Here is a 16,697-nt window from a genome sequence, read left to right on the forward strand (position 1 = left end):
AGTGGAGTAGTTAAGATGAGGGCTTTGGGGTCAGGGAGAGGTGGGTTGGTATCTTGCTTTCCCACTTAAGAACTCTCATTCCTTGAACAGGAATACTTAGCAGGTTACTTAACCTCTTCAAGTTCCAGTTCCTTCATCTGGAAAATGGGGATTGTTAATGTCGACCTCCCTGGAGATTAAATGAGATAACGCATGTAAGAGCATTTAGGATGATACCTGAGACTTGGTAGGAAGAGGGCAAAAAGAGACAGAAAGGACAAAGTCCTCCCCTTATCCAGTCTCAGAGAGATTTCTCAGTCACTGCCATTTAAGGTCCTAGATCCCACACCGGAGACCCACTGTGCGGTTGAAACCAGCCCCTGGCTTCAACCCGAAGTTGCCCATGTGCTGAAATAGGCCAGGGCTGCCTCCCATAGAATGTTTCCTGACATTCCCAGCTGGTCACCTTAAAGGGCCAGCAGGAAGGTGCTTATAGATCCTTCTTAGCTTGTGACCTCAGGGCCACAGTCTTTCATTTGTTCATTTAACAAAACTTCATCGGGTAAGGGTGGAGGGAACCATGGACTAGATAGTGTACTTGGTGTAGTGATATAGCATGGAACAAAATTGACCTGGTCCTTGCCTTCTAGCTGCTTACATTCTAGGAACTAGCATTTCCCTATGATTTTCTCTGGCTCCCCTCTCTTGGCAACGCCCAGCCTTGGTCATTCCTTTGGAATGCAACCCCTCCTTTACTGCGGCCTGCAGGCAACTCAGGCTTACCGGTCACAGAAGGCAGGGACGTTGACAAAAGCTGGCAGCTACTGGGCCTGACCATTCCTTGACTGCAGTCCTAGAGTATAATTCGGCCTTGGGAGCTCGGGAGGAACCAAGGGTAGCCGGTGGCGTAAAGCTAAAACTGCCTATCTGTGAGTATTTAAACTCCAGTTGGCCTCCCCAACCCCATTCCATGTTCACAGTATTTTTTAAACTAGTCTCTGCCCTGTACTCTCTCTTCCTTCTCTGTCTGCAGTCCCTATCAGTCTGAAAAACTTTTTCCAAACAGCTTTCCTTCTATGATCAAATATGCCCTCTGACCCCTACCATCCTACCTCACCCTCACCCTGCCTCTTGGCCTGGGGCTGTGATACCTATCCAACTCCATCAAGAGTTCATGCTTCCTAGCATCTTAGATACCGAGCAGTCACAAAATTAGCATTAGCAAACCTGGCCACCCTCCCTATGTGGCAATTTTCCCACTCATTTGTTTTATAGGAAAACTGGAGTGATAATTCAAAACACAATACAAATTGAAGGAAGAAGAATTTCACCTTTCTTACCCTCTTTCACATTCACAACTATCTCAGTAGACCTCTCACTTGTGAAACCTGTTTACCTTGAATGTTCTCAAAAATTAATTTCTATTTTTTCCCTTTAGAACATTATCTCAGTATTATTTATTGAGAACCGTGTGTGTTTTACAACCTGTAGAGAAAGTCTTATATATTCTTCACAAATAAGACCTACAGTATACAAAAAAATGTAACTAAACATATACTGAAGGAGGGGCTCCAGTCAGTTCTGTATGGTGAGATGCAGCTTCAGAGACTGTAAGATTCAGTCTCTGAAAGGTGAAGTGTGTGTGTGTGTGTGTGTGTTTCGTCAAGAAAAAAAAATTTATCAATTATTTTGTGATTTTTATATCATGAAACATGTTTCCACAAAGCCTAAAAACTTTTTTTAAAAAAGAGTCCAGGCTCTGGACTCAGAGACAGTCCAGGTCTTACTCTCCTTTGCATTATGTAATTGCTTATAGAATTGGTATAAAAATTAGAAGAGATAATTGATATAAATTGATTACCACAGTGCCTCAATAGCTGGTAGCACAGGCTGCTAGCTGTGTGCCCCCACATCTGTTCTTCTCTTTGATTTAATAATATAACCCTGATTTTTATCTGGGCATATAGACTCCCTTACAGCTAGGTACAGCCATGTGACTAGGCCAATGGGTTCTGAGCAGAAGCATTGCCTGTGATTTCTAGGAACTCTCCCTAAACAGAGACACTCTTTGTCATCCTTATGCCTGTTATTGGTCTGGACTCTAGATGTGATGGCTGGTGCCCCAACTGCCATATTGGAGCGTGAGGAGGAGGGCCACACCCTGGGGATGGCATTGCAGAGAGCCAAAGCGTCCTTGATGAGCAGGGAGCTGCCATTCCAGCACTGGACTTCCTAAGGATTTCTTTTCATAAAATATAAATTAATTTTTCATCTTTAAAGCATTATTTTTCAAAGTGAAGCTAAACCGAACTATACTATAATTATTATTGTCATCATTATTTTATTAGCCCTAGCCCGCAATCAGTCTCTCGCACAGATCCCCTCTTTAGGCCATTAAAAACAGCCTAAATGTTATCAATAGTGCAAAGAATTTTGCCTTGGTTCTGATCTCTGTTGCCAACCTAATCATGTCTTTAATGAAGGGGTGCCTGGGTCCTCCCGGCCCCTGATGGCATGCATGGCATCACCACTGTTTTCCCTCCTTTGATTCCCTCTCTTTCTGCATTCCTGATTCTAGGTTTTCCCCACTTTCCATGGCTCTTCTCGCAGAATTCTCAACTGACTCACTGAGACTGAATCACCCTGAAAGAGGAGAAGGATTTGGACTAGGTAGAAAGGACGGGGAAGCATTCCAGGTGGGAGAAAACATAAGCAAAAGGGGAAAGCAGATGGAGCATAATTTAGGGATTAGAAGGGGAGTGGCTGAAGGTTTCTGCTGAGGGTGGTAGGAGATCAGATTGAATCGGGAAGGCTGGTGGGACCTATGGAGGGTCTTCAAGGCCCAGTAGAGGAGTTTGGACTTGATCCTGGAGGAAACAGAGAGTTACTACAAGTTACTGAGCAGGGCAGTGACACAAGGCAAGTGATGTTTCCAAAGGAATTAATCTGGCTGCAGTGTGCAAAACAGATTGAAGGCAGGAAGAGCCTGGAGACAGGGGGGCCAATATAAATCTTCCACCCGTTAATCAGTTGGTCAGACATTGTCAACAGACTTTGAAAGGCCGTATGAAACAGCAAAATTAAAGTGTAATGATTTCAATTAAGCAGAATAAGAAGTCTTAAACAAAGTCTTTCCCCAGAACTTCCCACACAGAGAAAGTAGCCAGCTTCCAAATAGCAAAAACGGGTTCAATCCTTCTGGAAAACAATTAGGCGCTATGGATCAAGAGCCTTAAGAATGTTCACATGCTTTGACCCAGTAATTCTACTTCTGGGAATGCTAGGGAAATAATCCAAACTAGAGAAAGGGGAGAAAAATGCCCGGAGATCTTAAACACAGAACACTTGATAATAGCAAATCATTAGAAACAATCTAAATGTTCAGCAATAGGGGGATGGTTAAGCAAACTATGGCTCTCGGGCTTCCCTGGTGGCGCAGTGGTTGAGAGTCCGCCTGACGATGCAGGGGATACGGGTTCGTGCCCCGGTCTGGGAAGATCCCACATGCCACGGAGTGGCTGGGCCCGTGAGCCATGGCTGCTGAGCCTGCGCGTCCGGAGCCTGTGCTCTGCAACGGGAGAGGCCACAACGGTGAGAGGCCCGCGTACCGAAAAACAAAACAAAACAAAACAAAACAAACAACTATGGCTCTCAATTAAATGTTACCCAGGCATGAACTCCAAAGGATAAGAGGACCAGGTAGATGACACAGAAAATGCCCATGACATTAATTTGAGGAAAGCAGGATACAAAATATGAGTGTGTATCACACAACGGTTACCCCCAGTATAGAAAAAAATCAGACTGAAAAGTAATATTCTAATCACTCCCATTTGTTTCATTAAAGTGGAGGGACTGTAGATTTTGTTTCTTTTCTCTTCAAAAAAATTTTTCCCCCAGTATGCTTTTGTTATAGCTATACCTTTAATTATAGGGAATGTCAGGAGAAGTCTTGCTTTTCTATTCATTCTGAATTGTTTGGCTTTTATAAGACTGTGTTAAATATGTATGACTTGTATTTTTTTAATAAGTGGTTTTTCAAAAAATATATATTAGTAAATGTGGGGAAACCATAAGAAGTGCTCATGTCATCACAGGCAAATACTTATATTCATCTTCTCTATGATGTGGTTTTTAAAAACTTAATAGGCTTTAGAGTGTGTGGGGGGCCTGAGTTTAAATCCCCCTTTAGCTGGATGACCATGGCTAGGTTATGTGTGAAGTAGGGAATAGCGCCTTCCTTGCAAAATTATTGGAGAAATCAGTGAGAAAATGTACAGAAATCTCTGAGCACAATGCTCTGCATTTAGGAGACACAGGGCAACGGTGGCTGTAAATCTCGGAAGCTGTTATTTTCTCCCTTCTGTGGTTTTCTGCCTCTCGCAGGCAGGCAACTGAGAGTTTAAGGGGTGACCTCTGAGGAGGGAGACAGGAACCCTGAGCAGTTCCCCCAGCCACCTCCTGCCTTTGTGCTGCAGCCACCCTGGCTCTTCCCCACTCTGAGCCCACTGGGCAATCTCTTCTCCTTTCTCTGCCTTTGCAATGCTTTTCCCTCTGCCGGGACCTCACTTTTATGATGGTGTGTAATGAACCGCTTATAGAAGACAAAGTTTATTTTCAAAAGGAAGTTTTTTCTCCATATACTCAGCCAGCATGTATTTAAGAATGGTTTTATGTTTTTCAGCATTTAGGTTGGAACATAAAGTGGCCTTTGTTTGCTTAAATCATTCTGTTATAGCTCCCTTGACCCCTGGTTTTATGCAAGTCCCAGTTTACAACCCTGTTCAAAGCTGCACAAGTCCCTTTGAATGGTTGCTGGGATTAGGAGAGAGACCGAGGGGGAGGAAGAAAAGGATGGCTTGGAGACCACCTAGGGCAAAGCAAATTGATGCCAAAAATGATTTTGGGGGATGCTGAATGACACCACTAATTTTCCCAACATCCTGCTTAATAAAACTTTCACACCGAGCCATATTTTCCAAGTTTCTCAAGGACTACTTAAGTGGGAACCCATTCAAAACCTTATTAAAGTCCAAGGAGATGATGTTTATTGGCTCTGCACGGACTGCTAAGCCTCCTGGTCTGTCAGGGAAGGCCTTGCTCCGACTTCGGTGTCCTCAGCACACTGGGCACTGAGGCTGTGGGAGGAGAAAGAGCCTCCTTCCTTCCCCGCCCTGGATTCTGTTCTTGAACCCAGGATGCGGCCAGTCTGGGACTAGAAACACTGGATGTGACTCTTTTTTTGGGGAGGAGGGCAATTAATAACCACCATTTATTGAGTTAGGTTAGGAATCCAAGATTCAAAGCCAGGGTTTGCTGGATTCCAAAGCAGCCCTATTACCATCACACTTCACTAGATGAAACTCAAGGCCACTAACATTGGGTTTTTACCTATTCACAGCATCTGCTAAAATTATAAATAGGTTCTTGTCCTCAAGTCTAATAGCAAGGAGAGAATACTAAGTAGGTAGTCAAGGCTTTCATTTTAAATAAGCTTGCTACAGGTATTATCATAGAATACTGAAGGCAGGGCGATGGGATGGGATCAGTTCCCTACTGGATGTTTACCACATCCAATTAAAAATATCCAGGAAGTAACAAAACCTAAAATGTGCTCCAGGGCTTCCCTGGTGGCGCAGTGGTTGAGAGTCCGCCTGCCGATGCAGGGGACACGGGTTCGTACCCCGGTCCGGGAGGATCCCACATGCCGCGGAGCGGTCTGGGCCCGTGAGCCATGGCCGCTGAGCCTGGGCGTCCGGAGCCTCTGCTCCGCAGCGGGAGAGGCCACAACGGTGAGAGGCCCGCGTACCACAAAAAAAAAAAATGTGCTCCAACTAGACAAGGTAGATTTAAAGTATTCCTATTAATATGAAGCAATAAAGCACTGATGACTAAGATCTGATTATGGGTTGCCAAGGTTTGAATCTTTGCCCAACACTAAGCACCTTACCCTCGGGCAAGTTACTTGTGCCTAAGCTTCCTTTCATGTAAAATAGGCAAAATAAAACCTATTCCAAGTTTTTTATGAGTACATTATGTAAAGTGCTTAGAATGTCACATAACGTATTGGATGCTATAGAAATACTTATCATCAGTTTAAATAAAAAAGGTATTCTAGGGCTTCCCTGGTGGCGCAGTGGTTGAGGGTCCACCTGCCGATGCGGGGGACGCGGGTTCGTGCCCCAGTCTGGGAAGATCCCACATGCCGCGGAGCGGCTGGGCCCGTGAGCCATGGCCGCTGAGCCTGTGCGTCCGGAGCCTGTGCTTCACAACGGGAGAGGCCACAGAAGTGAGAGGCCCGCGTACCGCAAAACAAACAAAAAAAAGTATTCTAGTTTTTGACACTTTTCTGAGCCCTGCTGCATGAAAGGTCTAAACAACGCAGAACTAGCATGTAACTAGTTTAACAATGTATTTTTAAGTAGTAGGCTTCAAAGTTAAGTTCCTGATCCTCAAACCCAGCTACTTAATTTATGATGTAATTATGAGTAATCAACTTTTCCTGAGCGTAACTATAACGCAACAGATAACCTTTCACTTATTTATTTTAAGTCCTTTTTTCATAGGAGTTTAGAGACTATTTTCAAACTAGTACAAATATTTTATAAATACTATCCGACAGTTTATTAACCAGTGGAGTAATTACACAACAAACTACCTCACATCTTTCAGGAAGAAAACCCACTAAATTTGAAAAGTAAAGACGTCACCCTCTGAATTCGGACACAAAATGTGCTTTAAATATTTGTTTGGGGGAAGGGACACACACTTCTCCTCAATTAAGAGAAACATTTATACAGTCTAGTTCTTTTCTTTTCTTTCCACCCATCATGCCACGAATTCATAGGGAATGGGCTCCAACAGTTCAGGCTCCTTTCCATTGGTTCTCACGAAGTGCGCTTCTCTGGGTGGTACCCAGAGAAAGGTACCCAAGTACCTTTCTCTTTGGCTTCCTTCTTTTTCTGATCATTTTCCTTCACCCGTTTCAGGAAGCTATCTCGGCTCTTAGGGTGCTTAATATGCTCGATACGCACATTAATTCTCTTGGCAAGAATCTTGCCCTTAACTTGTTTGTTTACAATGATGCCAACAGCATGCTGGGTAACATTGTAGACTTTCGCAGTTTTGCCATGGTAACATTTGTGGGGCATTCCTTTTTGAACAGTGCCCATTCCCTTGATATCTACAATATCACCTTTCTTGTAGATTCGCATGTTTGTGACCAAAGGAACAACTCCATGTTTTCTAAAAGGCCTAGAGAACATGTAGCGGGTGCCCCTCCTCTTTCCCTTTGTGTTGGTCATTTTGGCGAATTACTGGAAGATGGTGGTTCCAGCTGAAAGTGTATGTGACTCTTGCGCCACAGATTCTGCCCCTCCAAGAAGAGGGAAGCTAAAGGGGATGGTCACAGGAGAGAACAAAGCTGGGCTGGGACCGTGTTCTTTTTCCTTTGGGGCTACCACTGGCCCCTTTTGCCCCAACGCTTGCTCATAAGTCATCCGGTTTCCTTTTCTAGTCTGAGTGACACTGTGACGTGAACTGACTTAGAACAAAGGCAGGGGCCCTGTCTTAGGTGCTGTTGTAGTCCCAGCACCAGTCACCTATTGGATGGTCAGTGACTGTTTGATGAATAAAGGAAGGCGTGCATGTGTGAACAAATGGATAAGACTACTTTTCATTCACTCCCACTCTAAGTCTTAGCCTCCTTGGCAGATGAAAAATTATGGCTACTCGTTGCTATGTGTCAGACCATCTTTCATTATTACTGATTTTTAAAAGAATTAGGACTTTAAAAGAAAAAAGCCGTAGAACATTATTTAAGCACACAAGAACTCTGAATTCTATAGCCATGTGGAGCAGAGCTGCCCAGTGAACTGGAACCTCTCTGCTGACCTGTATATGGTGAGAGAGAAAAAGTCTATGTTCTTGAAATAAAGAGAGAAAAGAAGGAAGGGAGGGAGTGAGGGAGGGAAAAAAGAAGGAGAAAGAAGCAGAGAGAGATTGAGAAATAAATTTGCGTTCTGGTCCTATGGCCCTGACTGAGCCACTCGTGGCTTTGTAACCATAAGCCTCAGTTTCCCCATCTATAAAATGGGATGTTGGACTGGATGAGTTCTCAGACTTTGTGAGGACATCAGAATCACTTGGGGCATGGGGAGAGGGGCAGTGGACGCTGTTAAACATGCAGATTCCTGAGCCCCACCCCCAAAGACTTTAACTGGGGCCCTGGGAACGTGCATGTTTAACAAGCCCAGCTGCAGTTGTTTCAAGAGCTCACTTGGAGAAAACAAGACCCGATGGCCTCAGAGAGGATGTGGCTCTGACCCCTCAAGGTGGACAGTGGAACTGGGAGGTGTACCAGTATTCCTCGTCCCTTGCAGAAACAGTCAACCACTTTGGGGCATAGTTTAGCTCTGGTTTAGATGGGAATGAATCACGAGGAAGTGGTGGAGGCAAAGGGAATGGTACATTAGCATCTTAGAAACCAGCAGACGCTCTCAAGGTGGCCTTTGCCTTGGTTGTTAGGACTTGTTAAATAGGACCGGAGTTAATGCAGGTGTATTGTCTCCCTGACTTTGCCTACCGGGCGGAGATGGATCAGTACCTCCCATCAGTACCTCCCATACACTGCTCTTATTGGCAGACACAGGGAAAGAGCTCAGATCTCCCGATTCCCAGTGTAATGGTTCTCCCAATGTACCATGTTGTAGGTAACTGCATATTTAGTAAACTAAAGGACTGAGGGATTATTAACAGTAAGTTTCTAAAACTTCTTACTTAGCCAGAGCAATGATACAGTTCCATTATAGACTGAGATTCCTACTCTAATGAAGTTAATGATAAAAATTCTAAGAGCCCTGGCGGTAAAGTCCACGTAATCCAGCCCACTGCACGGCGGCTGGATGCTCGGTGGCAACCGGAAGGGAGATGGTGACATCGATGCTGTGCTGTGCTTCTCGGAGGATGCCACTCTGCCCTGCCCAGGGACTGTAAATGGCTCTCCCAGGTGTTGCTGGGTTTCTTTCCTTTCCACAATCAGCCAACGGTCCCTGGACTACAGAACTGTGGACTGAGTCAAAGGAGGAGAGGAAGACAATGTTGGGCTAAGAGGGTGGTGTGGGAATGAGAGGGGCCCGGGCACACATCCAGACTGACAGGGTGCCCTGCGTGACCTGACTTGCCGTATGACTTCTCTATGCCTGTTCCCTTATTTTTAAAATGATGATGAGGTTCGTGATGTTAATGATACCTTCCTTGCAGGATTGTTGTAAGGTTTAAATTGATTTACTTGCTCAATAAATTATTTATTATTGATTGTGTTCCAGATCCTGTTCTAGGTACTGGGGGTAGAGCAGCAACTGAGACAGGAAAAGGCCTGTCTTCATTTGGGGGGACGGACAATATGCAGATAAGTGTATAATGAAACTTCAGATGGTGATGAATGTGGTAAGAGAAATAAAGCAGGTGCAAGGCACAAAGGAGTGGGGTAGGCTATTTAGGTAAGGAATTCGAGGAAGATGTCCCTGAGGAGGTGAGACCAGAGCAGAGACCAGGAAGAAGTGAGAGAGTGAACAAGACAGTGGGTGACAGTCCTGGCTGTCAAATGCGAACAGAAGGACCCTCCAGGGTGGCCATTCCTCACAGGCCTCTGGACCCTCTGACAACTAGCAAAGAAGTGGGAAGCCACAGAAAGACAGTGTTCAACTTGACATTTCCAAAGGTCTGGGTCCCACCCTTGAGCACCACTGCAGGAAGAGGCAGAGAGAAAAAGAGAACACTTTCTTCCTGCTTCTGTTAGAGCCAGGAAAACCTTACGTTTCACGATCTGTTTACAAGCCCATCTCTCCCCTGGGATGTGGCTTCTGTAGGTAGGACTGCCTCTCACTTCTCAGGTGCCCCAAGGGGCCGTGGTGAGCCACACAGCCACTGGAATCCTGATTCTGTCAGGTACTTGCTGTGTGAATTCAGACGTGCTTCTTACCTTTCTGAGCCTCAGTTTCCTCATCTGTGAAATGGGGCATTTTTATAGCTAACCCACAGGGCTGTGGTGAGAATGAACAGGTCCTACATAATAAGTGCAAAATTATAAATTGCTCATTGTCAATGCCGGCACATAGTAAGTGCTCGATACATTTTGTGGAACGAAAGCTCTAAAGTAAGAAAATGCTGCGTGAAGAATTTCACATTAAGAATCGTGCCTTGGGGACTTCCCTGGTGGTCCAGTGGTTAAGACTCTGTGCTTCTACTGCAGGAGGCACAGGTTCGATCCCTGGTCAGGGAACTAAGATCCCGCATGCCCGTGCAGTGCAGCAAAAAAAGAAAAAAAGAAGAATTGTGCATTGCTCCCAGGAGGGACACAGCCATCATCTTGGAACACCTGTGAGACAGGCAAGTGAGCTAAACCCTGAATCTAACTCCTTGCTTCCGAGCCTCTTTTAATGTCTTGGTCTCAGATGGCAAACATGTCAAGCCATTAACTTGATAAGAACAGATATAGCACCTGACCTTGGCCTGAAGCTAAAAAGTGGCCCGTTTGCTTCGCGTCCTAGGCGTTGACTGTCTTCCAGCTCCTGCACATGGGGTCTCCCCCACCCCTCTCTGGAGCCATGTGTGGGCCCTGTGCTCCCCCCACCTCCACTGCTGGTGCTTGGTTGTAGTTGTTGCTGTGATTTGTGGAAAGTGGTCTGAGAATCAGGTGAGCCAGGTAGAAGATAAAGCAGAGATCTGAGGATTTAGCCAGATGCAAAATGTACCTTAAGTTCACGTGTTGCAAAGGTGAGACCAGCAAGAACCATCTTGGTTCACAATTACCCATGTAATTGTATAGGTTAGAAACAAGCAGCTCATGGTCCTGGCAGAGAGAGAATTTGAGGGGACAAGGGGAGAACACCTTAAGTGGCAGAACTTGTTGCTTGTGTGGGCTGGGCCTGTGGCTGGGGAGTGGGAGTGGATTTTGAGGGGCTGGCAGGAGTATCTGGTGGCCGAGGCCTAGGAAAGTGCCTCCCAGGGATCTCCTCCTTGCCTTCTCTAATTCCAAGCAAGCAACAGCATTTTATTTGCTTTCCTAAGACTCGACCCTGGCATGAAGAAATAATGGTGACCCTGAGACCCTGCGCTCACTCTGTCCGCCTTTATCTTGCTGTGCAAGCTGATGTAATGCAGATCGAATGTGTTGTCCACCTCCTGGCAACCCAGGCCCTCTCTGAGTCGGGGGGTGGGGGAAGCAGAGAGTGTTTACTGTCTTCTAAAAGATGGGGAGGTGACGGGAGGGCTGGTCCCCTCTACTTCTGCTCCTTGGGCACCTTGTCCAGGCAGTCCAGACTCAACTGAGTGACCCTGAGCAAGCTGAATTACTAATAAATCAATGTCAGGAATTGGTGTGTTTAGCTGGAGTGGGCAGCAGATCCAGGCCAAAGTGGTGTTTTACACTGGAGGTCTCTTTTAAATTTAACACTGTGTCTGTGAAATCAGAGTAAAAGTAAGGTGTCAGGATCCAAAGAGCTGGCTGACACTCCTTGGCTGTGTGGCTGTGAGCAAGTGCCTTAACCTTTCTCAGCATCCGTTTTCTTATCTGCAAAATGGGGATCATAATTCCTGCCACACCTAACACACAGGGTTCTTACGAGACTCACGTTTGGGCAAATCCACAACACATGATACCAAGTTAGAAAGTACACGGCTTCTCATGTATTTCCCTCAGACAGTGGTTGTGAGGTTCACCTGAGCTGTTAATGCAATGAGCAGCACATAGTAGACACTCGATAAATCATTATAAATAATTCTCATTGTTGTTTGGAAGAATTCTGTATGTGCAAATGTGATCTTGCACATGAGATGAGATGAGACCACAGAGCCATATAAAATATAAATCATTATCTTCATATTTTATTGATCTGCTAGGAGGTAGGGTGAACAGATGGGCACACTGCCATCTGTCTCAGCCCAGGCAAATGTCTCCCATCCAGGTGAATTTAGAAATCCCCCTGCCATTCTCCTTGCATTTGGTGGTTCCCTAATTCAGACCTACACACAGTCTCTTCCTCAAATATCATTTCCATCACATTGTCCCTCTTGAAGCACAAGTGTCTTTTATGGGATATGACCTCAGCACCTTCCAATGTGGTGTTTGAAGAAACCTCCCTTCTCTGCGCCCAGGATCAGCACCTCTTCTCTATACCTCTGCTTATTCCTGGAGCCATCTCTGCTGGGTGGAACACCCTTGTCTCCTCTCTTTTTTCTTCAGACTCAACCCTTCTTCAACGTCCATATCAACTCCTTCCTTTAAGGAAACTTCCTCTAACTTCCCCGCCCCACAGATCACTCAGCTCGTATGGGGGGCTCAGTTTGTGTTCTGTGACTTTGCCTTTGCCTAAACATAACTTTCTAAACATTCTTTGAACCACGTGGCAGGGACCAGGTTTTCCATTTCTTTCGGATTCCTGGCCAGCGCTTAGTGGGATGTGCCGTGCAGAGGAGACCCACACTTCATTATCTACCTCCTTAGGCTCCTCTTTAGCAGCAGAAGCTCCCTGAGGAGCGGTGCTGTCCTTCAGTGAAACATCCTGTGTCAGATGCCAAAGTAGGTTCCTATACCTCCCGCCACACGCGGGTGGGGAGCCTGACCGGGACAAACCCTGCGTGACACACAGCTTCCCTACGCAGGTGTAATAGCTCTGGTTCTCCAATTTGGCAGAGACGTTGCAGCCAAAAGAAACCCATGCAAGGAGTACATCGGAGTCTTGGGTCAGCGTCTCTGCAGCAAACTAAAATTGTTCCCCTAGTTTATGTTTCTGATGTACCTGTAGACCAATGCGCAGGCTGTGTATCCCCTGCACACACATCTCCAGTTCTACTTCGTTTCTAGGCCGCCCTGAGAGTCCCAGAATCTAAGACATCTGAAAGGATGCTATGTTGTCACTGGTGGGCAGGCCCTTAGGAAGAAAGAGCAGTCCTGAGCTTGCTTCAATGTGCACATTTGCTCCCAAGTTTCTCTTCTCTCCTTTGGGTCTGTTCACTCAGCATTTGTGTGTGTGCTTGGCAACCGGGGATATAAGATAAATAAGATGCTATCTCCTCTGGAAAATCTCACGATCTAGTGGAGCTTCCTACCCCACTGGTAGGAGGCCTCTAAGAGGGCCCCTGGGTTCCTGTTCTTCTCTCTTGCTCCCCTAAGTATTTGGGGTTAAAGACCATTTTGAGAATTTTCTTTTTTGGCCATGCCATGCGGCATGCAGGATCTTAGTTCCCCGACCAGGGGTCAAACCTGTGCCCCCTGCAGTGGAAGCTCGGAGTCCTAACCACTGGACCACCAGGGAAGTCCCCAGAATATTTTTAAAGCTATGGATTCTGCCCCCAGAAAAAAGTGCACACATAATTTGCATAAAACTCCAGTGGCTTTACAGACCTCATGATGCCATCCATAAACCCTACAGGCCCTAGGCGAGGAATACTTCTACTAGTATTCCTAGTGAGGAATCCTAGTGAGGAATACTTCTGCTTTTTTAAAAAAATCAACAAGGATGAGGAGAGGAGAAACAACCTAAAAACTGAATACAAATAGGAACAGATGAACCTAACTCTATTTCAAATAAATCATATTGCCACACTGAAAGGAGAGTAAATAAACAAACAGAAATGAACAAATATTGAATTCTAGTTAGAAGGAATTTTTCCTGTAGTGGTATGGGTTAGCAGTTCTGAAATACTTTTTGTGTGTTGTAGAACTGAGCAAATGAATAATATACTGGGGCTAATGAGAGCCACTTCTTGCTGTTAGAGAAGAGAGTTACAAACATGGAGAAAGGGAAGATTAAAATGAGTCTTGTGGTGCTGAATTGGAATGGAGGTATCTGTATGAGTTCATGACTGTGTGCATGTGTGTGTGCGTCCAGATAGAGAAATAAATTAAGATATAAACTTATTATTTATATTTCTTAGTTCTGTGTACTAAAGGGCTTAGAAGAATACCCAGTAGCATTGAGCACACCTGGCACCCAGATCTTGGTTTCTAAATACCATTCTCCACTAAAAGGAACCAGGGCTCCTTGGATAAATGGCTGGTTTTAGGGCTGAGAGAGGGAAGGTGCAGATGAGCCTAGAATATCATGAGCCTAGAATACCAGAAGACAAGGAAGTGCTAAAAATGTAATGGCGATATGTCAAAAAGAACAGAGGAGTCAGAAGGGGCCCTCATTGATCAAATCTTGGACCATCTGAACATCGACATAAATAAGAATGGCACCGGAAATTCCCTGGTGGGCCAGTGGCTAGGACTTCATGCTTCCACAGCAGGGAGCACGGGTTCGATCCCTGGTTGGGAACTAAGATCCCTCAAGCTGCATGGTGTGGCCAAAAGAAAAAGCATTTTTTAAAAGTAAGAATGGTACTATTACAGTACAATATTCATAGAATAAAATAAAAACCTATGAGCTCATACTAATGTAAATAATTAAATAGAGAAGAAGGGATAGCTCTCCCTTATAGCAGAATAGCAACTAATAAATACAGAGACAATGATGAAGTTAGAATATTATCATTGTGCAACCATTAGTAGTAAGAATTGATTCAAACAAGAATTATCAATGGATCATAAAACTTGGAAGTTTGGTGAAGAATAGGATACCTACATAAACTAAAAGCACCTCCCTGCAAATTACTTATTAACTACAAAGGGAAAATTAGTAATTCTACAATGGTTTAGCCTGGTGAACACAACCATAAACATTTAATTAAAGTTAACAATACCAATAAAGACACAAACTGACCTCATATGCCTCCTGCTATATTGCTCTGAGGACTCGGAGTCATTTCCATGCTACACCTGCCAAAACAGCACAACCTGAATCTAATTGTGAGGAACCATCAAGAAAACCAAACTGAAGGGTGTTCTACAAAATAACTAGCCTGTAATATCCACACACACAAAATCAGGTTCATAAAAGTTAAAGGAAGGCTAAGGACCTAATCTGGATTAATGAAGACTAAAAAGATATGGACAGTAAATGCAATGTGTGATCCTGGATTGGATGCTGGATCAGAAAAGGAAATAGCTCTAAAATAGGACATTGTCAGAGCAGTTGGTGAAATTGAACATGAACTGTGGATCAGGATAATAATTTTGTGTCAATGTTACATTACCTGATTTTGATAAATGTGCTGTGGTTAATATAAGAGAAATTTCTTGTTCTTATGAAATATACGCTGAAGTATTTATGAATAAAGGGGACATAAACGGTTCAGGAAAAAATGTATGTGTGTGAGTAGATTAAATAGGTGCATAGATATAGCTAGATAGATGATATATAGATAGATGAATAGATAAAATGATAAACCCCATGGGACAGAATGTTAGCAACTAGAGCATCTGGGTAAAGAATATATGGGAGTTCTTTATACTTTTTTTTGCCAACATTTCTAAAATTGTGAAATTATATACAAATTAAAAGTAGAAAAATATTTGCACTAAACTGGAACTCTCATGCATTGCTGGTAGGAGCATAAATTGATACAACTTTGGAACGAAAACTAAACATATACATTCCTAGGACCCAGCAAGTCCACTTTTATGTTTTACAGAAAAGAGTGCTTATGTCCACTAAAGGACAGGTACCAGAATGTTTATAGTAGTAAAAATGAGCAATGGAAAAAAATTAGAAGCAAGCTAAACATCCGTCAACAAGAGAATGGATAAATCCATTGTGGTGTATCCAAACTCCACAGCAATGGAAGAACCAACAGCTGACTGCAACAACACGGATGAATCTTCAAGACATCATGTTAAGCCAAAGAAACCAGACACAAAAGAGTATATATACCATTAATCTGTTTTCCTGAAGTTCAGGCACAGGCAAAACTAATCTATAGTAACAGAAGTAAGAATAGTGGTTACCTTTGGGAGATGGTACTGTGAGAGGACACGATGGAACCTGCTGGATTTTTGGAAACATTCTCAGTGTAGTAGTTACACAGGTGCATACCTATGTAAAAATTCATCAAGATATGCACTTTATGTGTATTATTTAAGCATTTTACATATGCTACTTTGAAAGGTTTTAAAAAAGAAAGAACTAAGTAAAGTCAGAAAAAGACAAATACCATATGATATCACTTATATGTGGAATCTGAAATATGACACAGGGACTTCCCTGCTGGTCCAGTGGTAAAGAATCCGCCTTCCAATGCAGGGGATGTGGGTTCGATCCCTGGTCGGGGAATTAAGATCCCACATGCCTTGGGGCAACTAAGCCTGTGTGCCACAACTACTGAGCTCCCACCCCTCAGTGAGACAGCCCGCATGCTGCAAACTACAGAGCCCACACGCCCTGGAGCCTGCACGCCACAACTAGAGAGAAGACCGCGCCACAACAAAGACCCCGCATGCTGCGACTAAGACCCGACGCAGCCAAAAAAATAAATAAATAAACAAAAACAGACACAAATGAATACATCTATGAAACAAAAACAGACTTACAGACATAGAGAACAGACTTGTGGTTGCCAAGGGGGAGCATTGGGGGAGGGAAGGACTAGGAGTTTGGGATTAGAAAAGAAAAAAGAAGAAAGAGTACTTACTCTAACTCTCACTTTCTCCACCCAGTCTATGGCTTTAGCTGTAACCTCTGTGCAGTTAACTCATTAATCCATATTGCAGATCCCCAAAATCTACTCAGGCCTCAAATACATGTTCATAACTATATTATTCCTCCCCAGAAAATTTG

General features: G+C 44.2%; 1 protein-coding gene across 1 annotated transcript; it reads right to left on the bottom strand.

Moving 5' to 3' along the window:
- Positions 1–6,866: 6,866 nt before the first annotated feature.
- LOC309835010 (large ribosomal subunit protein eL21-like) lies at positions 6,867–7,300 on the bottom strand (the record flags this gene model as incomplete). Its single annotated transcript, XM_082674265.1, has 1 exon — positions 6,867–7,300. Exon 1 carries the CDS (start codon positions 7,281–7,283, stop codon positions 6,867–6,869), a length of 417 nt encoding a protein of 138 aa, XP_082530391.1. The 5' UTR covers positions 7,284–7,300.
- Between the last annotated feature and the right edge of the window lie 9,397 nt (positions 7,301–16,697).

Source organism: Grampus griseus, assembly GCF_964374135.1.
Source record: "Grampus griseus genome assembly, chromosome: 16".
NCBI classification, from domain to species: Eukaryota; Metazoa; Chordata; class Mammalia; order Artiodactyla; family Delphinidae; genus Grampus; species Grampus griseus.